We start from the raw sequence: 25,492 nt of genomic DNA on the forward strand, positions 1-25,492 counted from the left end.
TGTCCTCTCCCAGCACCAGCTGTACTGGAGCCAGCCCATCCCCTGTCAACTAGACAGGAGTGCAAGCTCCATGCCAGCATGGGTTGGGAGCCTTTGGCATGCCCAAAACCAGGGAGCATGAGTCCATTGGAATGGTTTGGATCAGGCTTTGAGCACTCCCAGGAATGTGTTCAAAGCACAGAAAGTTCTCCAGGCCAGAGCCTGGAGCTGTACTTTTAACATGGTCAGGAGAACATGAGCCATGAGTTTTCCCCACACCTTCTCACCTGCACTTGTGGCAGCAAAAGGATTTATGGGGAATTTGGTATCAAGCAGCTGGGAGAGCTCTTCTGATCTTTCCTGTTCCTTGAGCCCAGCCTGTTGCAGTTGCTGCTATTATTATCAGCCTTTCTTGAGCAGAGCTTGCAACCCCAGGGAATGCTGTGCCACAGCTCATGTGCTGTAGTTTTATTGTCAGATATCAGTAGCTGATAGGGAGAACACCAAACTCTAAATCTGCCAGAGCAGGCTGCAATGACTGAAGGTCCTTTCTATACTACCTGGTCTTTTCCATAGAGCCACAACTGCTGATTTCCTCTATAAATAAGAGTGCAGTGTGTCAGCAGTTTTAAGCTGGACATAGTATTTTAATGGACACACAATATTCTGCAACGGAAAAATTTTACTGACACACTAGACTGACCTACCTGAGCTAACATATTTCTGTTCTCACAGTTATGCAAATGCCTGTAAGTCACAAAGGCACACACAGGCTGATTAAATGGCTGCCCAGATCTGTGTATGCATAAATACAGGCCTTTATGTAGTAGACAGACAACAGTATTTTTGCAAATGCTTTTAGAGAAGTCTGCTAAAAATCAAGTGGAAGGCGTTTATTTTAATTTTTCCAAAACACATGCTAAGCTGCTGCTCAGCCAGGATTCTGTGGTGTCCTTATGAAAGAAAGCAGTGCTGCCAATCCTGACAGGGGTACAAAGGGTGTCTGGGAGAGGGTGCTTTAGGATAAGCCTGTCCAACCAGCCAGGCACCCTGGAGCTGCTCAGCTGCCCTGTGCTCCCATAGCAAGCCTGGGAGCCTGCTCCCCTTTCCTCTCATTTCAGCTGTGCTGGTATAGCTGTTTGTGTGGCTGAACTGGGAACCAGAGCAGCAAACTGATGGGGGCCTGGGGCAGCTACTTTGGGCAGAAGTTGCTAAAAGAGAAACATCTGTGGGACTGTGGCCTTCAGAAATAGCTTCAGAAAAGGAAGAAGATAAAGGATGGTGTAGAAGTGACACAGTATAGTTCCTCAAAGACTTCTGAGTTCTGGAAATGTATCTACAGTTCTGAAGTCAGCAAATGCTTTTAAAGACCAGCTTGGTCATGTTCAAGGGCTAAAGGAGAAGCTCAGTTAATGTGTGACCTTGAAAAACAACAGAAGTGAAGTAAACTCTTGACTGTTAGGACTATATGAGGGTGTCTTTGCTGGCCTAAAACAAACATCTGAACAATGGCACTGGGCAGGGGTAGCATCCAGCAGGAGAGGCACCTAAAAAATTCAGCAAAAATCAGAAGGACAGGGAACTCACGCTGCAGCCATGTTGATGTATTTTCCAATCCCCTGACGGTAAGTTTTAGGAGTCTGAACCTCTTTCTTTGTTGGGACCACTTCAGTTTTTATTTTGGCTGCTTCTTCTTCCTGCTGGAACTTCTCTCTTTCAGCAGCGACCTGTGGGAAGCAAAGGGTGCAATCTGTTGCAAGAGATAGTGCAGAATAAGGAGAAAATGTCTACAATTCTTTGAAGCTTTAAAGCACTCTAAACCAGCAATCAGCACTGCTGAGATTACAGGGCAGGCTTTAGGAGACAGCCCTCAAGGGCCACTACAAACAGGCTCTCTGCAGCCATTATAGCAAGACTCCTTCTCACCTGCAGCCACCCACAGCTACTGGGGGCATTTGAAAGGAAACCATCAGAAGCCTGATAGACTGGGAGCTGTGCCAGACTCAGTTACAAGAGTAACTCTGCACTGAAAGAGCAACTGGGATCCTGGCAAAAAGTTAATGTTGAATGGCAGCTGCTTAATCTTAGCTGGCAACCAGATGGACCAGGAGCTGCCCATGTGCAAAGAAAAGGCATTAAGTTGCAAAATTCTCTCCAGAAAAGCTTTGGCCAGTCACAGAAAATCCCAACCAACCAAGCAACCTCACCTGTGCATCTGCCTCTTCATAGGGATCAACAAAAACTGTTGTTGTCTCAATTCTTATTTCTTCCTGGAAGCAGAAGAAAAGAACAGCAATTCCATCTGCTAATTAAGTTGTGCCATCTCCCCCTATTTTGGTTTCAAGAAGTGTCAGCAGAGTGACCAGCACTGCCATGTGAGGCCACTGCCCCCAGTGCTTCACACATACCTTGGGACGGTCTGTTTTGGGGTCACTTTCCACATTCTCCATAGCAGTCAGAGTTTCAAAGCCACCAACCACTCTAAAAGAGCAAAGACATGATTATTCAACTGGCACAACATACTGAAAATGCTCCTACACCCTTACCTTTAATATATCATTAATGTCCATTACTCTAGCAGATTTTTAAATCATCATGTTTGGGGAGAGAGGAGTCAGCAACTGTGTTTGGAAGACTTAAGATAATGTCATTTAGTGTGGAAGATAAGAATTTTTTCCTCAAATATGGGATTTGAATTTAAAATTAAACAGAACATGGAAAAGTCCAACACTCAGAGGCAAAGCAAAGCCCAAAACCTAGAAGCCACACAAACCAGCCAGATGAAGAACAGGACTTTTCTTCTTCTTTGTTTTCAAACCGTATATGAGACCTAAGAGTGTTATCAGGCAGAGAATGGTAACTACAGCAGCACGGAGAGCAGTGGCAGAGCTGTCTGCACTAACACCACTAACCCTGAGAGCACAGGATTCCTCCAGAAGAACATCGTGACTGTGAGCTCCTGAAGGCTCTGGGAAGGCAGCAGAGCATCAAGTCACAGCCACAGGGTAAGGCCAGGACACTTCTCAAAGCAGTTTTCACCTAGGAGGGCCTTAGGCCCCTGGCCTCTCACTTTTCAAGTCAATATATCCAAACACTTGCTTGAAAATGTTTAAGGCTGAAGGCTTTCTGGACTGTTGCATGTTTATTTTCAAAAAAATGTGTGGAACAATGGGAACGTTCTAGAAAAGCATATTTAGAAAGGATAAATGGGGAAATCCAGATAATTATAATCCTGCCATCCTGTCATTTATCCCAGCAAAATAATGGAATAGCGGAGACAGGACATGATTAAGAAAGAAAGGAAATAAGTAACAGCAATCAACAAGGTTTTGTGGAAAACAGTGTCTGTCAAACAACCTTCTATCTTTGAGACAACAGATGTGGCTAGCAGGGATAGCAGTGTCCATGGAACAGACTTCTGGAAGGCGGCTGATATTTTGATTGAGGAACCAGAATGAGTACACATTAAATAAAAAATTGGCTGACAGGTGTCAAAATCTAATTTTAAACAGGAACCACTGAGTCAGTATGTTTTCAGAGGGGTCCTGCTGGGATCAGCTCTTGGTCCCAGGGTATTTAACACTTTTATCCACCTCATCATCCACAATTAAATTTGAAAACAGCTATTCTTAGAAGAGCAGTAAATAAAGAGGAAGACAGGCTGTTGATGCTGAGTGATCCAGATCCATTAGCAAAGCAGGCTGTAGCTGGACAACATCTGTTTTAATAGAGCCAAGCCACATGGCCAGGAACCAAAAATACAGCCCATACTAACAGCTGTGGGACAATGAGAAGCAGCTGTAATTCTCAAAAACACTGCTCCAGGAGCCAGGGGAGTTTGGGGTCAGGAGATCAGCAGCAGGGGCAGGAATTGGCCACTGAGGAGTCCAGGGCTGCCCATGGGACAGGGCAGGCCAAGAGCCAGCAATCCCCCAGCTTCCACAGAGGGGTAACTGTTTTGAAGCTTGATTGTTACTGGGACTACAGCACCAGCACAGGTAGGCTGGCAAGGGATGGGCAGATGAAATGGAGGAAAATCATATTAAATTAAGCTGGTGGGGAAAAAGGATACCAAACTGATAGAATATGTAGAGCATTTTATCACCTAACTCTGCTTTCATATCAAAAAAATAAACACACGTGATATTCACAGTCACCTTTATACACTTTATACACCTATAGCAGGGTATTTCCCTCTCCAGACATCTGTCCAGTCCCAGCAGGGCAGAGTCTGCCTGACCAGTACCAGGAGAGGCCTCTGACTCTCACCTGCCATGGTCTCAGCTGATCCTGTGGAGAAATCCACTTCCTACAGCACTCCCCAGTGGCCTCAGTGCCACCCCGTGGGCTGGGACAGGCTGTAACCACCACCAAAAGGACAGACCCCAGCACAGAGAATGATCTGAGACAGGGGGTGTCTCACCTGCCCCAGCACAGCTGTGCTTGCTCATGTTTCAGTGCTCTCCAAACTCTATTCCCCAAGGGCCTGCTGATATTCTGTAATAAGGCTGTGACTTTTAGGTGCAATTAAAAGCCATGGATGCAGGCTAGAACAGCCTCAGTCATTTGTGGCTGGAGGGAGCAGACTGGGGGAGGCTGCACAGGGCTTGAGGACCCTGTATGAACTTTGGAAAGTTCATATAAAAACTCAATTTTAAAATCTCTCTCCAGGCCAATATGAGATTGACTTATAATACTGGTGATTAACACCCAGCCCAAGATATATTCACTGTATTTTAACTGCCCCAAAGGAAACTTCTGATTTAATATCGGAGGATTTTCTAGCCAACAGCTCACTCATTATCTGCTTGTATGTTTTCATTTAATTAGGTTTCTGATAATTTGAAATGGCCAGATCAGCTGTGCACTGGCAATCTCAGCTGAGTAATCCCTTAGCCCATAGCTAGACCTCCCACAATATTAGCCCTAATGCATTTTACTGATGCTACCAGATCTTCAGCTGCTCTGCTAATTAAACTTTATTGGTAATATTTTGTCACTTGTACATTTTGAAAGGCTGCGATAGACATGGCATTCACAGGTCATCAGTAAATGACCTAAATAGCCTATTTTGACATGACTGTTAAGGCCTAAGGGAGAAGAAGACAAAGTTGTTATGCCTGCAGAGCATGTCATTCTCTTTTCTTCTTCACTTCTTGTCTCTCAAATGGAAAATTGCTTCCTTTTCTATCCCTTGCATTCTCCAACATTTTGCACAGAGTATCTCTGTGCACTACACTGTCAGCACAGTCAGCTCTCAATATATGTTTTTGTCTTTATAAACACATTGCTGTAATACTGATAAAAAATAAAAACTAATTTGAATACAGACCACCAGCTCAGAGGTGACAGCTCTGACCAGAGGGACAGAGAATAACCTACAAGTCACTTTAGTTCAGGGAGCACTTGGGAGCTTTGTCAGGGTCAGGCCTGGCTGAGGCTGGTATCTGACCACTAAAAATTAACATCCGAAAGGACAAGGTCTGACTGCAAACCTCCCCCATCCGGTAAAAACTGAACTGCACACTAACCTGGCAGTCAGAGGTGGATGCAAAAGAAATTGCATATTCCAGACTGTGAAGGCTTTTGCGAGCTTTCCTCTGATCTAAGGGACAAGGTATAGGCAGGCCCTTGAAATGTTACACATTGCTATTGTCAAATCTCATGATGTTACATTGCAGCACTAAAATCAGTTTGATGAGATATAATGTGTCAAAGCCCATGCACAGACATCCCTCACAGCAACTGCTCCTCAGTGAACGAGGAAACCAAAACACCAGAGAAGTTTTGGGGACTCTGCTAGCCCAACAACACATATTTTGGGCCAAGAAAAAAGCCCATGCAAACTATATGTAGAAATGACCATCAGATCAGTACATCTAAAAAATCCTCTAAAGAGTGAGCCACTACTTAATATTATTCTAATATTCAAGGAAACCTGTACATAATTTTCAGTAAAAGAAATTCAGACTCACATCCCTTTACAGCCTTTACACGTGCTAAACGTGAGGCACAGGCAGTGCCTGTTCACACTGTGTTGTCTGGTCTCGTGCAATGTCACTCCTGCCAAGTAGGGAGCCAGCAGGGCAGGGAAGGGAGAAGGGCATAAACAAGTTTAACCTTTTCCACTGCTTCTGGCTCGATTCCTTTTTTAAGGTGTCATACATGCTTTGTCCTAAACTGACTGAGGTTTAAAAAGGTTTTCAGATGACACCCTGCAGTGAAAAGGGTGACTCTTTCAAGATGCCATTCACATCAGAAGAACCAGTGGAACTGAGAGTTTGCTGTGTGCTTCCAGTAGATGTTGAACAGAGAAATTATGATCTCAGCTATATATTTAGCTCAGCAACCCTGAGACAGCTTGTATTTTTAGAGGAGCTCGATAAATGTTGCATTACATTTAAGCATGAACGACAAGGCAGGTACATTTATGGGTTTTTTTTCTGTGAGCACAAGAATGAAAACAAGAATGTGCCCTTGCTCGTGCAATTCTGTTTTCTTGAAAGCTGGCTAAGTTAGCACTGGAAATCTTTGCATTTCACATTTAGATGTGTTATTAAAATCTTACTTCCTGGTAAGGCTCCTTTATGTAAACTAGTAACCTTGCTTCAAAACCACTGCCAATGCCTTTGCATGATGAAGAAGTGAAATATCTGGAGCAGGCTCTGTCCATTTGCAATATGCCAATAAAGGTCTCACTGTATAATAGTTAGTGCTGCCCCAAAGAAAACTGCATCTCCCCTGCAGGCCCAGAGACATTCACACATGAACATGAATCTATTCCTCATACTTTTGTTTGGAAGAATTGTAGGAATTTAGCCTTCTGCAATGCTGGGGATGGCAGTGAGCCAACATGATAGAGTTTCCTGGTCAGAAGATGATACAAGAACAATGTCTGGACTTTTTTTTTTAAACCAGCTTTAAACTACAAACAGAAAACAGAAAGAAAAATTGCTCTTTTGTAAACACATTCTGCCCTGAGGGTTATTTTTATAAAAAGGAGAACACACATTTATATACACACACAGAGGGAACAACACATATGTGCACAAACACGTACACTCAGGACAAAATGTTTTCTATGCATACACCCAATCTGCAGTGGAGTGAGCAATTCAAATGCAACAAGGATGCAGCCAAAACATCTCCCTCTCTCTGCTAGATAAGGGCTTCATCTAGCAGGCGAGACACGGTAATAAAGGGTGATGAAAATAAAACAACTTATTGAAACTAGACTCAACAGATGAACCTGGCACGAAAGGACTTCCCTGCCTTGGCACAGGTCCCTCTTCAGAGATCATACAACTGTTTTGGAAACAACAGCAGCCCTCATGCAGCTCCAAGAGCCCAGTGCTCATGTGCAGCCATGGCTTCCACAGGGAGGCCTGGCTCATTTCCCCACCTTGCTCTTTGCTCCTTTCCCAGTGTCTGGGGAGCAGACTCTGCAGTGCAAAATTAGGTCAGTCTCCCTACACAGAATCAGCTCTTCTGCTGCCACAGAGTTTCTCCAATCTTCAGATACACTAAAGCAGAGGAGCCACAAGAATATGAGTTTTCCAGCTTAGAAGCAACTGGGATTCACTGATTCAAATCATACAGGGAATGTTCCAAGTGGAAACAGACAATGTGTTACACAACAGTACCTGGCTAACTGAATAATGCCTGCTAGTTGCTTTATGTAGCTAATTACTTTAGAGGACAAGAGTTACTTTCATTGCCCCAGTCTACAGAATTGCAGTAGAAAGCATTAAACAGGTTAAGGAATACTTGATACAGAGAGATACTGATCCAAGGGAAGAACTCCCTTCCACAAAACCATCTGGCAAGGAGAGAAGGGAAGAAAGGAGAAGAATAAAAATAAGCTGAACAAGCTGCATGTCAGCTATTGGCTGATGCCTCCAATCTGACCAAACCTGAGGTTTCCCAAACCACCTTGTTCATTATTTCTGGGAACAAGAGAATTGAAGAATGAGCAGCAGAAACCTCGAGAGACAGTAAAAGTTATGCACATAAGCACATGTGTGCAGCCTCATAGCAAAGAGAAAACTGTCCTTGACATGCCCATCTCCTGTCTCAGATGCCACTTTCTTTTCTCAGCTCTTGACCAACACAAGTGATGCTCTAATAAACACACAGAACTGCTGTACAGATAATTTCCAGCTTTGCCACTGTGACCACAACACCTTTCTCTCTGCTCCCTCTATTGCCCTTCCTTTTATCACATCACATTATGTATCTGCAACACGTCCTCATTTTCAAGCCCACCATGCTCTGCTTGTCCTAAATCTCACCCAAAATTCTGAAAGCATTTTTCTCCTTCTGTTGATCACTTTCCACTACTATTTTAAATATGCACATTTTTATGTGTGTCTTTAGCTTTGGAACAGGTTCCCAAAAAACATTGATGAAGAATTTAATTTTTTCCTGAGGCTTTTTCCAAAGGTGGTGGAAGGTAGGTTGAAGAGGGTCACTGTCACAACTTCCCTGTATCTACATGCAATCTCTTTTCTACTTACCCCGCTCTCAGGGACAGAGATTGTGTTTCTATTTCTGCTAATAAAGGGCAAATGTACCAGGTCTCTGATCCACGAGAGCTGTAAACCATTGCCACAGGAAACATAACAACACATGGATGGGATATGCTTGCACCTAAATTTCATAAAGAACACCAAACAGGAACCTGAGCTGATTTGCTGTTTTGGCTGTAGTTCCTGCAGCTCCTGCAGGTCCCAGCACAGCCGAGGCCCAGCTTGGAGCACGGGTAGGAAGGAGACTGAGGCACAGAGCCCAGGGCAGCAGCAGGCAGGACCCTCCCCAGGCAGCAGCCCCCTGCAAATGCTTCTCATCCCCTCTGTGCAGAGCAAAGGCACGTCGGCTGATATTATCTCAGTTTCTAAATTAAACCTCTTACCAGCAAGCTAAAAGCCCACAAAAACCACCAGTTGGTTTTCATGTTAATTACATCATTCTCTAAGTCAGAAGAAATAGTAATTACTAGAAATGGTAATTACTAATTTAATCTAGGCAGCTCTGTTGGAGCAGGAAATCCATGCAGCCTGCAATACACCTCCAAGGGAAGGCATTCTGCTCTCACTCTCTGTTTTGGCTCCCCAGCCATGCCAGGTTATCTCCTTTTCAGTCCCCACATCCTCATCACTGCCATGGTGAGCAGCACAATCACAACGAGCCCTTCCCTGTCCTCCAGCCACACCTTTCTCCTGAGACATGAAAATTCCAGTGCACCAAGGCAGACACATGTCACCTCTTCACTGTCCCACTGCCCAGGTGTGGGCATTTATAGAGTCTCTTACATAAAAATTGTGTTTCAGACCAGTGGGGATGTGAATAAGATTCATTTCCAGAAAAGGCACTTTTCAATGCTGCATCCCACAAAGGCCCAAAGAAACAAAGAAATGAGTAGGGAATCGTTGCCCTTTCACTCTTTTTTGTTCTCCTAAGTATGCAAAGCCTGCTGAAAAGTTCTATACAAATTACAAACAAGATCTCCAAGATACCTGTGTGACACTAACATGGACCAGAGTCACACAGGAGTAGCTGAGAGTACAGTTCAGATCAGAGTGTTTAGGTTTTTATATTAACTGAAATAAGCAATCCTCAGATCTATATGAAAGTCACAACAGGCCAGTAAGCATCCAGTTAACAATACAATTAACCACTGATGGAAACAAAGAATCCTGATATCATGGTTCATTCTGCTCTTAAACCTAGATAGTATTCCCAGATATGCTTCCCAGATATTGTTGTGCTATAATCAGATATAGTCACCAAATCCTGGAATCACCCAGGATCTAAAATACCAAACTGAAGTTGGAGTTTTACTAGAGGTACAATCTCTGGCATCTTCTGGCTTGTATGACTTTTAAAAACAATGCAGGTAAAAACAGCTGATGGATTTTGATGACAAAATACAGATCTCAAAAGCTACACATCAACCTTTTATTATTAAATTTGTAGGTAAATTCAATTATTCAATAATTCAACTTGTAGATTAATACAGACTGACTGGGATACCTATAACCCATCATCTTAATTTTTACCTTATTTGGATTGATCTTCATTTACATGCAAGACAGATCAGAGTAAAATTTCCCTGCTCTGTGTTCATATGAAGATGTCACTCAGTTTGCATGCAGGAAGCCAAATATGATTCTAAACCAACACTTTTAATAAACTTTTTCCACTGTATTTCAGCTGAAAATATAAGCAGCACCACTCCTTCCCTCTGGGACCTAAGCTCAGATTTCTGTTGCAGCAAAGACAAGACAGTCTTTGCTAAAACTGCAAAAATCTCTGCTGTATATACTTGAGCAGATTTACCTGGACTATGTAATTCCTCTCTAAAGGGCAACATACAGTGTGAAACACCATCCGAGCTATTTTGCTCCAAGGTACTTGAGATATTCAGCACAGTGTGAAGCTTTGGGGAGCACACTCCCTGCACCACAGAAAGCTCAGCTTCTCTCCAAACCCTTTCCTGGTGAGTTCTGGTAAAACTGGAGCACACTGGGGAAGCACAGCAAAGACACTGGAGGACTGCACAGGATGCTCACTGAGGCCAGGCTGCAGCCAGGACTGAAGAGCAGGCACATTTTCAGCTGAGCTGCCCTAACACAGACATTTCTTGATGAGGTGGCCAGCTCAGGTTAACAGCATTACTGGAAGGGATTTGAAGGGGTTTTTGCAAGGTGGACTTAAATTGTTGCTGAAGTGAAGTAGTCCTAAGATCTGGATAAGGTAACTCCTCCAAGAATTACTGACTCTCAGCTTTTAGTATTAGAATTTGTTTTATTTATCTGATTTCACAAAAGGACAAGGGAACATTGAATTTTTCCAGGACAAACCTGAGAAAGAAAAAAGAAATATATTTCCAGGACTGCCACTATTGAAGAATCAGTATTGGAACTAACAGCACTAAAATAATCTGCCATTAAAATGAAGCAGTTTCTGCCTCAAAAAGTTGCAGGCAGGGCTGATGGATTAAATATATCACTTTCACTGTACAGCTGCATGACATTCAATCAAGGTACACAGCACATGCTTCTATTTTCCATTGCCCACTTCCAAATGAATAGAACCATGAAAGAAATAAAACCCCAAATCTACAAGTAAAAAAGACTGTAAGATTCTCAGGAATTCCCAGTGCAGCAGGCTAGCAACATTCCCACTCCTGCCATGCATGAGGGATGTCTGAGAACAGCTCTGCTGGACTTGGTAAATACCAAGTACCTGCAGCAGAGGAAGCAAAGAGCAAACCATAACAAAGACTTTGTATCTTCTTCAATAAATACCTCAATCATTATCGTGTGAAAACTTCACTGGAAAAGACTTTCAGAAGAGATTTCTTTATAAGGAATGAAGTTCTCTCACTGTCTGGGCATTGACAGTATCTTTATATATGTGTGCATAAATACACAGATTTTATACCAGTGATAATTGTCAGGAATAAAAGAAAATAAGAATAAAATAAAAAATAGTAAGAAGGGCCAAAAGACCTCATCTATGCAGAAGCTCTATGCCATGATGAACAGTCCTGTCATGACTAATTTTTCAGTTGATGGCTCATAAGAGGATGAAAGCAGAATGGAAGAGCTAATCTCTTGTGTCCCAGCAATTAACATGCACAAATATTAACATGGTTCATTACATGACTATGATTACTTTGCTCATGACTCCTGGAGGGCCACCCACAGAAGGGAAGTGAGGCAACTCACACTGCTGAAAGGAGGAAAAATAGGCAGAGTCTGGTGACTGGCATTGGTGCAGTGTTGCCCACCTACCCATGACCAGGAGAACTGGATTGTGAGCTGGGATTTTGCTCCAGTTCAGTTACAAGATTACACTAGATTCTTCTCTTTAGGCTCCAGACACACAAGGGAGAATGTCTGCTATGCTGCTGCCCAAAATATCCTTCACTTACCTTCCAAAAACTGTGTGCTTCCTGTCCAGATAAGCACAAGAGCGGAATGTGATGAAGCTAGAAGGAATAAAGATACAACAGTTAGCACATTGTCCCAGTGACCCTCAGCAACAGCCAGTAATGCTTAAAAACACAAAGTGTCTGCAAAAGCTTTTGGAGAGAAGCCCAGCCCCTCTCCTTCTCTGGCTACTCTCTGCAAGGCCCGTGGAACAAACATCCTTTAACTCCTCAGTATTGTTGGTTCCACCTGGATTTCTGGAGTTTTGGCTTCTCACTTTTCATCACATTAACATTTTTAAACAGTACTCTAAGAGTAGGGCCTTGCAGCAAGTCCCAAATTGATCTGAGCATCTGCCTCCTTGGCCAGGCAGGCCCTGGGAAGCTCAGGCAGGGCAGGCAGACATGAGTCCTGCTTGGGAAGAACATTTCTGGTGCACGATGGGCAGCTGGTATCCAGCAAATAAAGTTACATGACACAACAGCCTCTGCCAGTGTAAACTTCTGTTTTCTGGATATTTACTTTTTGCATTTCTTTTCCCTTAAACCGTCCTGTTGGTGATCCATTTCTCCTCTGGACAGAGCACACTTGTGCTCCAGATACAAACATCCCAGAAGAATACTTTGAAGTGTCAAAAGTAATTAATTGGACTTTTAATTCTGGGGGCTGTACTTTTAAACTTAAACATGGGAACTAAAACACTAATCCAAAGCAACCTTTACTACTAAAGCTTTACTCTAAAGCTTGATACTTCTTTGGAAGCCCTGGACTACGAATGTATGAGACAAAGGTTTCCACAGTGTGGTCTGCAGACCACGATGGCCTGTCTTGGCTGGACATGCAGTGCTGGCTCTCCTCCCTGTCTCCATCTGTTACACTACATAGGAGACAGCTAAAAATATATAAGCATTCCAAAAGCACTTTTCCATATAAGCAACTGCCTCAGGAAGTTATATGATTGGAAAGGAGCAGCTGTGATGTTCCAGACAGTCTATTAAGATGTAGCTTGCCCTAGGAAAGCATTGGGATGCTGTGCAGAATGCAAACTCCTACATGGGATACCTCTTTATTCCTGGCTATCCAATACTTAAAATCATCACATGGTCAGTTATGTAGCACTGTAATAAAAAACCCCTGAGAAATGTATAGGGAAAGCTTCTCATCTGTCACTACAGTCAAAATAAATTAAAAACAACAGAATTAACATAACTCAGGATGGTCCCAGAGAAGTCCTGAGCATTATTCAAACATCGTCTTGCAGGGGGGACACAGCTCCCTCTGTCACCTATGGGGAGAGCTATTCACAGAGTTCCCAAAGCTAGAGGAGATGGATCTAAGTGCTGCCTGGGAACCTTTACAAATATGGGCAGCTGGACTCTCTTAAGCACTCACATATAAAGGAACCTCATATTTCATTTGCAAATTTTAGGAGCACATACAATCACATTCACAACAGCAGATGATGTGACTCAAAATGGCACATCACTTATGGTCTCTGTAATTTCTGTTATTAGAATCCCTTTAAAAGAAAAAAAAAAAGGAAAGCAGCCTCTACTCTCCCCTAATTTAGCACGTGAGAGCTGGCAGTAACATTCAAATCCAAAATAAGCTGTACAGCAACTTGATCCAGCAAACTGCCCCACACGTGCTTAGGCTTAAGAATGCAAGTAAGCCTAAGAATGTGAGGCCCTGAGAGAAGCCCTTGTGTTTAATTAAAGCAAAGCACACTGCTGCAGGGTTTACAAGCCATCCTAACACTCAGCATCATGAACACCAAGACCTGCTCCCTCCCTCCCTCCTCAGTGCCAAGTCACACACACTCTCTTTCCTGGGGCTCCCAATAAAAGGACAATTTTTTATACTGAAGTACTTACAGAGAAACCAATAAATAGTTGGCTCAAAGTGACACAGAACATTTTTAAAGGACTGCAGCAAACACCCATATTATTGCTACACATGAACAAGGCCATTACAACTTCAGTATCTTTAAATTTTCCCTCATTTTAGTCTTTATTCTACTTTTGTACATTGGAAACCAAGTTATTCCCAATCCCAGGTTGTACACTTTGTCATGTCTGGGTCTACACATTTCAACAGAGCATTTATTTAAAATCAGGTGACTAAAAAGAAGTTATACTCCCACAGAGTTTATGTTTCATCTAATTCGTTCAAAAAGCTCAATATGGAGCTAAATTTAAACAGAATGAAGAGGTGTGATGAATGAAGATAATCACAGGGGTAATACTGGAGAGACACACTGACAAAAACAAACAAAAACTTCAAATCATTACAACAAAAAAGACAAGTTATTGCTGATATAATGAACCCACTCTTCTTGCCAGGCTTCTCTTTGCTCTTAGATTGGCTAATATCTAGCCCTGATTGCAATATGCACCACTCAATATAATATTTCCCTTTACTGAACTTTACATTTAGAGTAGCTCATAAAATGTAATTTTTCTTCTTAACAGAGTGAGACACAATGTCCAGAGGCAACCAATAAAGCACAAAAAAGCAAATGACTACTTACAACTGCGATTTGTTTGTGTTGGGTCCTGAATTTGCCATACTAAGAACACCACGTCCCGTGTGGGACAAATTGGGCTTGAATTCATCTTTGAAAGGTTTTCCCCAGTAAGATTCTCCTCCTTAAAAAAAAAAAATAGAAGAATAATGTTTGTTTTTATTAGTTTCCCACCGTGTGTTGCAACAGGCACTGACATTAAATTCAAGGTTTCCAGCACTTGCAGTCACTATGTGTTAATACATTGTTACCTCACCCCTATCTCTAGGCCAGTATTTGAGCACGACCTTGAAATCTGGTGTTTGCAACTGGCAACACATTTCTGTGCCCTCACACTATCAGCTGCAACAGACCACACTTTATCAACAGCTTTATGTATTCTGTGCTGAAGAACAGTCAAGGATTTAATTTTTTCCTCCTGGTTGACCATAAATTTCCTCTTTTGAGACATTAAATCTTTAAAATTGGCTTCATGACAAAACACAGAGCAAAGATTTACCCGTTTAATTGCACTCTGGATATAGCACTGCTTCTGGAAATAAAATATCAGGGAGATGAAACACATTCATAGAATCAACTAAGAACAGGGGCTATAAGCTCAAATGCTTAATCCCAGACTAAACAATGAAGAATTATGATATATAGTGCTCCATCCAAATTAAAAGGCAAAAATTAGATATTTGGACTAGATACCTGGATGATGTATATGCAGTGAAGGTAAAAGAATGATAAAATTGCACAAACCCCAGCCCTCCAAAACTGATTTCTTTTCTCTGACTGTGGACAGAGAGGGGGTCTGTGAGAGGTCTCCTCCTGGCTGTCATTTTTACATTATTTATGACAGACCTGACATTTTCATTTGCACTTTCCTCCAGGATCATTCTTAATAAGAAAAATGAAGGCTGAGATGAGTCATAGTTTTACAGTCAAATCCATAATGTTGTTTGACAAACCATGAAAAAATATTTCACCTTAGGACAGTATTAAAAATAAAACAAACAAAACTATCCAAACAGGCAGCAAGGCTGGTCCATCTGCAGAACTGGCTCAAGAGCCCTCCAGAGTAATCACAGGAGAAGCAGCAGGTCAGGAAGGGGTCTGCAGTGCTCCACAGCCATGTGCACACATAGCACAGAAAGCAATTTGATGATATGGCTGCACACAGAAGCAGTAAATAAAAACAAGGAATGACTCAGGCTCCTACTGAAAATCTTACCCAAAAAAATCACAAGAGTGCCTTAAATGAGGAAAGAGTTTCAGATGATACAGTGAAAACAAAGCATCACATATGGACAGCTGAAGTGGAACTAAGTGAGAAATTCTGGAAGAAGCTGACCCACTTAAAAACCCAATTAATCATATTCAAAAGACCTATTAATAGAGTTGAGTGTTGCCTGCTCTGCAGTTTGACAAGAGGTGGCAAAAGGGGACAAAGCCTGTAGGGATTTTCTGTAATCAGGAGTTCAGCAGTGGTTACTTCAGCAATCTCTGCCTATTGAATATTTCAAGATCAGCAACATTACATCAGCTTGATCCCATGTGCCAATCTTTTCCAGAGGGGGGTGACAGGGATATGGCACAGTTGCAGGCAGCTCTAGAGGAGTTTGTGCTGTCTGAAGTTTTCAGAGGACACAGAACATGAGCACAGTCTGTTGAGATGGGACACAGCAGCAAGTGGCCAAACCTGTGAGCCTGCTACACCCTTCATGTGCTTCCAGCTGATGCTGGAATTACAGCCAAGCTGCTGAAAGACAGTGGAATCAAGCCTGAAGCCTTCACTGGTCAGAAAAATAATTCAAAAGGAAAGAGAAAAATTGTGAATGACAGAGAGACTCTCTCTGTCTGGCACTGCAAACAACCAGACCCAAGAGCTTGCAGACAGGAGCAATGAGCCATGATCTTTAGGTTTTGGAATATTTATTTTTGTATGATTTCATTTCGGATCACACTCTGCAGGTCAGAATTAATCTCATATGTATGAAAGCTAAGTTTGGTTCATTCAGCTTCTCTGGAAACAAGCACTAATATTTTAGCAGATAGTTACAGCCCTGCTCTGTCTGCCATCCAGCTCTTCCCAAGGCTAATTCTGTCTGCCTGGGAGCTGCAGCAGGGGCAGGGAATGGCCTGTGCAGCATTTGCCTAAAAGGCCAGACGTCCTGTGAAGGACATAACTGAAGTGTCTGTGGAGACCTGGCAGCACAGACTGGCAAAGGGCAGCTGAGACACTGCAAAGGCACTCAGCAGAGCAGGCACAGCTTGGGGGGTTTTGTTGTTGTTGTTTTATTTTGGTTTTTTAAAACAATTTAAAGGGAATACTTTTTTTTTTCTTTTTCAAGGAGAACCCCAAAGTGTTCTCCTTAAATTAAAAATAGCCTGAATGTGCTTTTCATCAAACTCCAGCTAACCTCTGGAATTGTTCCAGGCTTCAAGTATCTGCTTGAAGCAGGACTAGACAGAACAAGTCAGAAGATGGCAAATCACATCTATACATTTTTTTAATTACTGAAACCCAGCATGACTTTCTCTGTGAAGATTAAGTACAGACCCCTCATCAGTCTATGGCCATGGCAGCACAGTGCCTAATGCTCAGCTGGGACAGGAATTTTACATTCTTACATTTACTCTCCACATTAGAGCTCAATGTAAACTTGGGAAAACCACTCAGGCTCCAAACCTGCTAATAATTATGAGGTGTTTGTAAGTATCTAGCAGATTTTACTGTGTTTATTCTCAGCACAGTTGGAAGGTGTGGCTGTACATTTTCTGAAAGCAGAATGGATGCAGACAGAGGAGATGGGAGCATGGCAGTGTCTGGCTCCAGCCTTTTTATGCTACACTCCCTGTATGTGAGTATGTCCAAAAAGAGAGGAGACTCCTCCTGACACTGCCCAAATCTTCCCCAGGGTGCACACAGATCTCTGCTGGCTATATTTGGAGTCAGGATGATGCAAAGCCCTCACCCCAGTGCTGATGTACCAGCCTACAAGCAAAGCCCACGGAAAACAAGAAGTGACTCCGGGTGCTGCATTCGCAGCTGGCAGCACTGCTGTCACTCCACCTCCCTCTCAGCCTATCTTCTGTCCAAGTGGAGCTGTGTGCCCACTGGTCTTGTAAATGTTTCTGAGATTCTATTACAAAAGTGCTGGAAAAGAATTCTGAGCTTCTGTGCTAAAAATCAGTTCACACAGCAGCAGCCATGGTCCCAGCATGTACTGCCACTGGCTGGATTAGTGTTGGGAATAATCACAGCCTGCACATGGGAACCTCCTGCTTGCACAAAGCTGGAAATGTACTTGGGATCAGCCACAGAACTACAGTGCCACTCAGCAGCATTTAACCTGTACAGAGTCAATGCCTTGAGAAGCCAGAAAGAGTTTTTGTACAATTCTGTAAAATAAAAATCACATGCCTACTCAGGTACACATGATTCAAAGCTGCAGAAAGCTGGGAGACAATTCCACACATTCTTCTTTTTAAAACAACTCTCTTAAATTAAAGATGTGTTTAACTCATTCTCACACAGAGATAAAATGAAACAGACCACACAGCTCTTAGAAAAGAACATTAATAATGTCTGTGGCTATACAGAGTGGCAAGATATATTTAGCTTGTACTGAAGCATGGTTAGTTATTCAGTCTTGTATCTCCATCCTGTGCTGATAGTAAACAGGTGAACAGATCTAAACTGACATCTGAAGCAGTCACACATCAGCAACTACACAGCAAAAAAGTCACATTTTCAGACTGTCTTTTGAACTAAACCAGATTACTCTTTGGTAGTCTTTGCTCCTGCTAAAAGCATGAAAGAAGTTTTTCTGAGGTACAATCACAGAATTAGTGCAACTTTCTTGCAAAGAGCTGAGAGATGCATCTAAAGCTTCAGAAATGTAGCATTCCAAAAGCCAGGTGTGGGCTGGGAATCATCATTCATGACAGTTGTGATTTTAAATAAATCCTTCCTTTTTCTGGCTTAAAAATTGCTAAGCAGTGGTAAGGAAGTAGGAGGGTTCTGATTCACAAAAATGATGGCTTACTTTCTGTAATTTTCTTCTTGTCATTTGGAACAACGAGGCACATAATAACATCTGACACTTCTGTAGAGCTTTCCAAGTGAGATTCTGGAATCATTTTGCAAATATGAAAGCCTTAGCTCAGGCAGTAAGTGCTTCTCTCCTCTCAGATAAGAGGACATGGTATTCAACCCCACAAACCTGAGAGTGGATGTGCAGAGGGACTGCAGATTAAAAGGAGTATATTCTAGATAAAAAGGTCTTGCTCCTGCTTTTGCTGCACTTCAATCATGCAAGAAAAGGGGCTCTAAAACTGATATAGTTAAGGAACTTGCCATCTTAGGAAATCACATTGCATTGATGAAGTTTGTCCAGAATCCTTTGCTACTGACATTTCAGAGGAGCTCTTCTTGCTGCCAAACAAAATGCAATTCCCATCTACCAGTAGGATTTCATCCTGGACTTTTACAGCTATAATGTGCCTCCTTTGTGCCCTCCTGGATTCATAAATCACAGGCTGATTCATGAGACCTTCCAACAGGTTGTAAGAAAGAGTAGCTGAAAAAAGCCTGTGCTGCTTTGAAAATGTAATGCTTTGCATATATTTTCCCTTTTTCATACAAAAGGGTTAGGATATTAAACCTATTTTTTCTACATGCAAATTTTCTTCTATTATTTGGAACACTGAAAATACAGAGCAGCTGCTCCACTTGCACGACCGTGAGTTAGAATTACTCACAGTGCTCAACCCCTTACTTGTTATGAACAGCAGGAAAAGAGATACATCACAAATCTAAAATTCATTTTCAAATAATTAATCATTACAAAGAATGACCATGACTCAGCTTATTGCTCTGAATACTGCCTCTATGGGTGGTTATTTTGTTAGAGAAGAAATAAGCTGCTTTACCACAATAAAATTTCTCACAGTAGTCTTATGAAACATAAAGGTGAAGGCTCTAGGAAAATTAGTCTGGTCCTCCAAATCAGGGTCATCCTTGCAGGACTGAGTATCTGACTGCTCTGGCAGCACAGGTCTGACAGCTATGCTAAGGTACAACTCTGTTCCCCACTCTTTGCTCAGGGTGGTATCTCAACTCCCAGATGCCACAATGCTAATTTCCACCCTTCTCCATTCCAAGGTTAAGGGCTGAGTACCAGAAACTACCTGCCCTTCACGTGTCTCTGGGTCACATTTACAACAGTCCCAAAGAGACTCAAAAAGGACACACTGGGAAGCTGAATAGCAAACAACAAAGCAAGGCTCAGGGCTGCTTCCAGAGGGAACAGTTCAGCTGGAGCAGCCTTGGGAGAGGACGGTCAGTGACAACCAGCTTGGCATTTACCTCTGTGACCTGTTCCAAAACACAAGCACACTTAATCCAGGTGAGCCAAAGCTCAGTTACAGTCTGTGTATGTGTGACAAGGAACCTTCTGTCATGTTGTACTAATTGTGCCCAAATCCACCCAGAAGATGAACAGTCCTGGGCTTAGCTAGCAATGGAGTGGGTGATCATCTCAGCATCTGGGGGCTGCAACCACAAACCTGACACCCTGACACATGGGATGAATGTCAGATGACAGAAACCAAATGGTGGGAAAATATTTGAACAAGTCTGTTCTAGCTCCTGAACTAATGAAGAGGAATAATTAAATAAGTAGAGGAAGAATATATAGAGGCTTAATGCATCTTCCATGTATCAGTTTAGAAAAGGTTTTTTTTTAAAAAAAAAAAAATAAAAAGGCCAAATCTCTTAGCTAGAAATCATCCGTTTAAGCAGAAGGTTCTGTGTGAATGAGGAAACAAAGCATGTTCTTTTTGTTCTGAAGTCTTCCTACAAAAGGCTCTAATAGAAACAGTTTATAATATTGACATTTAAAGGGTAACCTCCAAATAGTCCTCTGTACTGCCAATTGAAATATCTGGGAAAAAAGCCCTGCTCTGTTCTCATATGCTTCTCTGATATTACAGAAGTCAAATTATTTACTTCTAAAGCCCATTTAATCTTACAGATTTTTTTTAGCTTTCAAAGGTGCATCTTTTTTTTCCCCTTCTAAGAAGCAGCGAGTCAAAAAAATACTGAAATCCCTTCCAGCAGAAGACATAAAAAAAGGGAATTTATCCTTCAAATAACAAACAGGCCACAGGCAAAAATGGTACAAAGTACTGAATCCCAGTGCTTTACTCCAAAGCTTTCTTAAAGTGAATGCCTGTGATCACATTAATAATGCACAAACGAATGGACCAACATTTTTACAGCATGGGAGCCCAGGAGAGCATCAGTCCATCTGCCCTGGCAGGGCAGTGCTGCTGAGCTGAGCCCTCCTCTGGCTGCCCTGCTGCCCAGGGAGCACCAAGCCTCAGGTCTGGCCACCTTCTTACAGCTCGAGACACACAAGGGGAATTTCTGCCTCACAGTCAAGTGCCCTGCATCTATCCAGTAGTCAGGAACAAATCCTGACAGACTACTTGCACTCTGTGAACTGTCTAAGCAGCTTCACTGAAGTATTAAACACAAAGGCATGACAGTTCAAGAGCAATCTACAGCCCACCAGGCTCCCCATTTAGATTTTCTTGTGATATTATCATATTCAATAAGCGATTAGGTAAAGACATATCAAATTCAAGTGGCTTAAAAATATAAAAGCCATTCAGGTGCAAAGAAGACATTTGCACCATTTGGACTCTACAATAATTGCAGCCAGTCTCTAAAAATCTGCAAGACTCATGTCTATTTGAGTGCACACTGTTCATTTCATTAGAACTTTAATAGTCCTGACAGATGTTTGCGAGACATCTCGCCTGCGATATACTCATCTTTAATTAAGAATGACAAGGAGGAAAACAAGATGGAAAATACTAGAGGTCATTAGACTCCTTTTTTAAGTGAAAGAATATATGTAGGAGGATTCTCATCCTATGTGCTCATTATCATTTCACTTCCTACTGGCAAAGCCAGTGGAGCCGAGCCTTGCCCTTCAGTGCAGCAGTGATGCCAGTCCTCTGCCTCTGCTAACTCTGCTGTCTTACAGCACTTCTGCATTTGCACAAACAGAAGCAGGAATGACACCAGCAAGTTAATTTTCATTCCACAGCAGGATCTGAACTCCACCCTGCAAGGGTGAGAGGTGTCTGAGTCAACCTATTAAATCCCTCCCGTCTCCTGACACCTCTTTAATTTCTCATTTCAAAAGATGTTCCTAATTATGTCTTTTGGGATTTGAACCAAAACTTTCCATATAAAAAAATCAAATCACATTTGACACTCCAAACATAGATGGTAACAATTCTTGTTAATGGGTTTTTGCCATCAAAACACTGAACCTTTAACTAGTCTCAAATCCTGCAACTGCTGATTATCACACACTCTACAAGAAAAGTTGTTGGGCAACTCACACTAACATAATTAACAAAATAAATTAAATAGAGCTAAAGTATTTATGCAGATGAGGAGCTGGGGATGCTGGTGACAGCCACAAATGGGGAGATAGAAGGTGCACAAGGAAAATGAGCAAATTTACAGCAGTGAGCAGAGGTATTCCATGACCTATCTCCTGTGGTGGGCAATGCTGTGACACCTTCAGCTGCTCTGCCTCCTGACCATTCCTGCTGTGACTGTTCCCTGGTCTCCAACCAAGGGAGAGAGAAGAGGCAGAAGAATTTTGTAGCAGTGATCCCCAAAAGTTAGAAAAAGAGCAGCTTGGGCATTGCAAGGCAACTAGCTGGGAGAACAGATGGTGTCTGGCCAACCACCAATTCCAAGGCAGGTCTCAAGTATTTCATTAACACTGAATTTGAAAGCAACTTTGCATGAATGTGTTTCTTTCTTTATTCTTTGCCCTGGAAGACCAGCTGTAAAATCATTATAATTTTTTTTTTTATTTTCTGAAGGAAAAGGAAGCAAAACCCACAAGAATTTTGCATGGAAGATTGCCTAAGCTTTAGACTGGGAATATATCAGATGAAATTTTGAAAATAGTCAACATGGCCATAAAAATATATCAAGAAAACCTCTGTTTTAAAGTAAACACAAGTCCCACTTATCATCATTTAGAGAATTTTAATTTTAAATTGTCTGGAAGTAATGTAACAACACAGCCCATGAAGTGAGAACAACTTACTTGATTCAAACTCAACCTTACCTGTTCCTGTTCCAGTCGGATCACCTCCCTGGATCTGCAGAATTAAAATTAAATCAGTGTTACATATGCATCTGTGTGAAAGACATTAAATACAAACCATAAAAGCCAATTGTGTTCAATTTTCTGCCTTCTATATTGTGCCGTGTTGACAAGTCAGCAACAAGGAAACCATTACTTCTTATTTGGAGCTTATCATCAGCTGGCTGTCATCCCTGACATTGCTTATCCATAAGCAGAATGGCAGTTTCATAAAAATAATGGGTCTTTTTATGGGTAAATATGGAAAAAATAACTAATCTGAAATGGGTTAACCAGATCATTCTTTTTATTATGTGCTGAATCAGAACCTGCTTTTTAACTGATGATGCACTGCTTTTGGAACTGAAAAGGCTTTACATTTTGCTACCAACCCTCCATAGGATGGGAAGGCAAGAAAAGGGGGAATATGGAATATTTTTTGTATCTGAATCTGTATCCCACTCACTACCTCCAGTAGGAAAAAATCCTCATGTGAAACTAATCTTTGAGTAACAAAACTGTGTATTAATCACTGTACATGCAGGATGTACAGAAATAATATTCTATTCTTTAATGCCAGTGGAGGGAGCGTGACACAATTGGTTTCAAAGTAACAGCACACAAGCACAATTTTAGTTGTGAGCTTAACTATGAACTGAGATACACAGTGCTGTCAAAAGGAAAAAAGCTTTTTGTAGAATGACAGAACAGAATGTAACATCCAGTGATGTTCCTTGTGAGATGTGCTATGCCTTCAGGATCAGGTTGTTCATTCTTCTGAAAGAAAGTTACAGGGCAGCTACAATATCCTAAGCTGCCTGGACTGTAACTCTGTAAATAAAGATCTTTGACTACCAAAGACACAGTTCAGGAACACAAGGTGCTCTTTAACTCCTTTACAAGAAAGCCTGGGCACCCATTGTTGGAGCACACTAGGAAAGGATAACCTGATAATATCCTAGTACCAAAGCCTGAAATAGAAATTCAGATGCTTGCTGAAGTTTCATCTGAATGGGATTACAACAGGCCACAGTATTACTTATCCAAATTAGCATTTCCCTCTCTCTCTTTCTGTTCATTAACCACCCACCCAAATCTTGGGAAGATAACAAGAGCCAAGGCAATGACTCTTCAAAGCTTTGTCTGGAATGCCAGCAAATGCAGTGCTGGATGCAGTGATGTTCTGAGTGACAGTGTTAGTCAGAGACAACTGTTAGCAACACCTGTAAGTACACACGGCATAGGTGAGGACAACCCTCATTCTGATGGCATATTTAATATACTGCTATTGCAAGTTGTCATGCATGGAACAACCTAAACCTGAGGTAAGTTAAATACATGGGATATTTTGAGTATATCACATATTGTGCATTACACAGGAGTTTTGTAATACTCACCACAAAATTCCGAATTGATCGGTGAAAAATTGTTCCATCATAATAGTTCTTCTTGCACAGTTTGATAAAGTTTTCACATGTTCGTGGTGTCTGAAAAACAACAGGAAATTTTAATGAAGCACAACCTTCAAACAATCATTACAGTGGTTACAAGAATCACTCTTCACTTGTGCCTTACAAAGAAACAAACGTGCAGAACTTGAAGAGGACGGAGGCTCTGTCTGCAGGAAAAACCTGTAATATACCTTCTTTTAAGGCACACTGGAGAGACACACACTGTGTTAAATAAATTAAACCCAGACCTTCCAATTAGCACAAAGAAGTGCTCAACATCAGCTCAGATAACAGGAGTTCCCAGCTGACATCCTGATGGTGAACACAGGTAAGCTCAGAGACTTGCAAGTAACTGAGTTCCAGCAGTGCATCCTAATCCTGTTCCAAAGGGGGTTTCTGGCACTGAAAAATGTTAATTTACCAGAATAAGAAAGAACCTTGACTTCTCTGCTCCACTATTTCAAAGTGAGCACATTGAAGAGAGAGAAGCATTTGGTCCTCTTCACCAATTAGAAATAACAATGGGGCTGACCCAAGCCACTGGAACACAGGAAAAATAAAAAAAAAATTGTTTTCAAAATTCTAAATAAAAGAAAAAGATCCTAAATATATTGCCAACTTCTAATTCACTTTTACAGTGCAAATTAAAGTTATTTAGTGAATTTATGAGCCATGATATTCAAACAGTACGTTCTGAAAAACTTTACTTTCCACCTAATCATCCTTCCACTGTAATTGTATGGATTCTCTTCTCTGCAATACTAAAATACCTTCAGACACACAAACACAAGTACAGAAACAGCCTGTTTTCTATACTTGGATATGTTTTCCAACCCCACTGTGGATTATGTGCATAAATCTATTTCAGTTTTACAAAAGAATACATCTAACTGAGTTCCTACAGACCTTAAAAATGAAATATCCTTATTGCTGGATGTGCTGGCAAGTAAAGGCCCAGTGTGAGCTGCAGGGGCTGGAAGTGAGCACACACACGACCTGTCTTTGTGAAAGGCACCAAGTCACTTTGCACTGCTGTGACACCACTCTTGGTCTGGGAGCTGCTGAGACAGAGACTGAGCCGTGCAACCTGAAGTGACTTAAAAGCAGAAAAAAACCCCAAAAACCAAGGCCAGCCTGATTATAATAGTTTAAGAATGAAATAATCTCTGTCTCTTGAAAAGCCAGTCCATAGAAGTATTCATCCAGAACCCTAGAGAACTTCAGTTTTCTGTATTTTCTCATTTGAAACACAATCATTCTCACCCCTCTATATTTACACTGAAATGTCTCTTAGTTTTCCAAACAAACTTTACCTGTCATTATAAATTCTCTATATTGATTCCTTCTTAATTACTCAGATGACAGTTGTCAGCTGGGCCACGAGTGAAAAAATTAGCAAATCTAATCTTACACCAGCCACTATTTCAGATT

At 41.8% G+C, this 25,492-nt stretch overlaps 1 protein-coding gene across 1 annotated transcript in view; it reads right to left on the bottom strand.

Moving 5' to 3' along the window:
* Positions 1-25,492, bottom strand: part of PPIL2 (peptidylprolyl isomerase like 2) — a 67,983-nt gene that overhangs the window by 1,448 nt on the left and 41,043 nt on the right. The window contains exons 13-19 of the mRNA XM_039724491.1: positions 24,008-24,097; positions 22,593-22,626; positions 14,446-14,563; positions 11,918-11,974; positions 2,388-2,460; positions 2,187-2,249; positions 1,567-1,706 (exon numbers count right to left, since the gene is read on the bottom strand). Coding sequence (XP_039580425.1) covers positions 1,567-1,706; positions 2,187-2,249; positions 2,388-2,460; positions 11,918-11,974; positions 14,446-14,563; positions 22,593-22,626; positions 24,008-24,097 — 575 coding nt within the window. The remainder of the gene's footprint in view (positions 1-1,566; positions 1,707-2,186; positions 2,250-2,387; positions 2,461-11,917; positions 11,975-14,445; positions 14,564-22,592; positions 22,627-24,007; positions 24,098-25,492) is intronic.

Source organism: Passer montanus, unplaced genomic scaffold (genome assembly GCF_014805655.1).
Source record: "Passer montanus isolate IOZ18808 unplaced genomic scaffold, ASM1480565v1 scaffold53, whole genome shotgun sequence".
Lineage (NCBI taxonomy): Eukaryota > Metazoa > Chordata > Aves > Passeriformes > Passeridae > Passer > Passer montanus.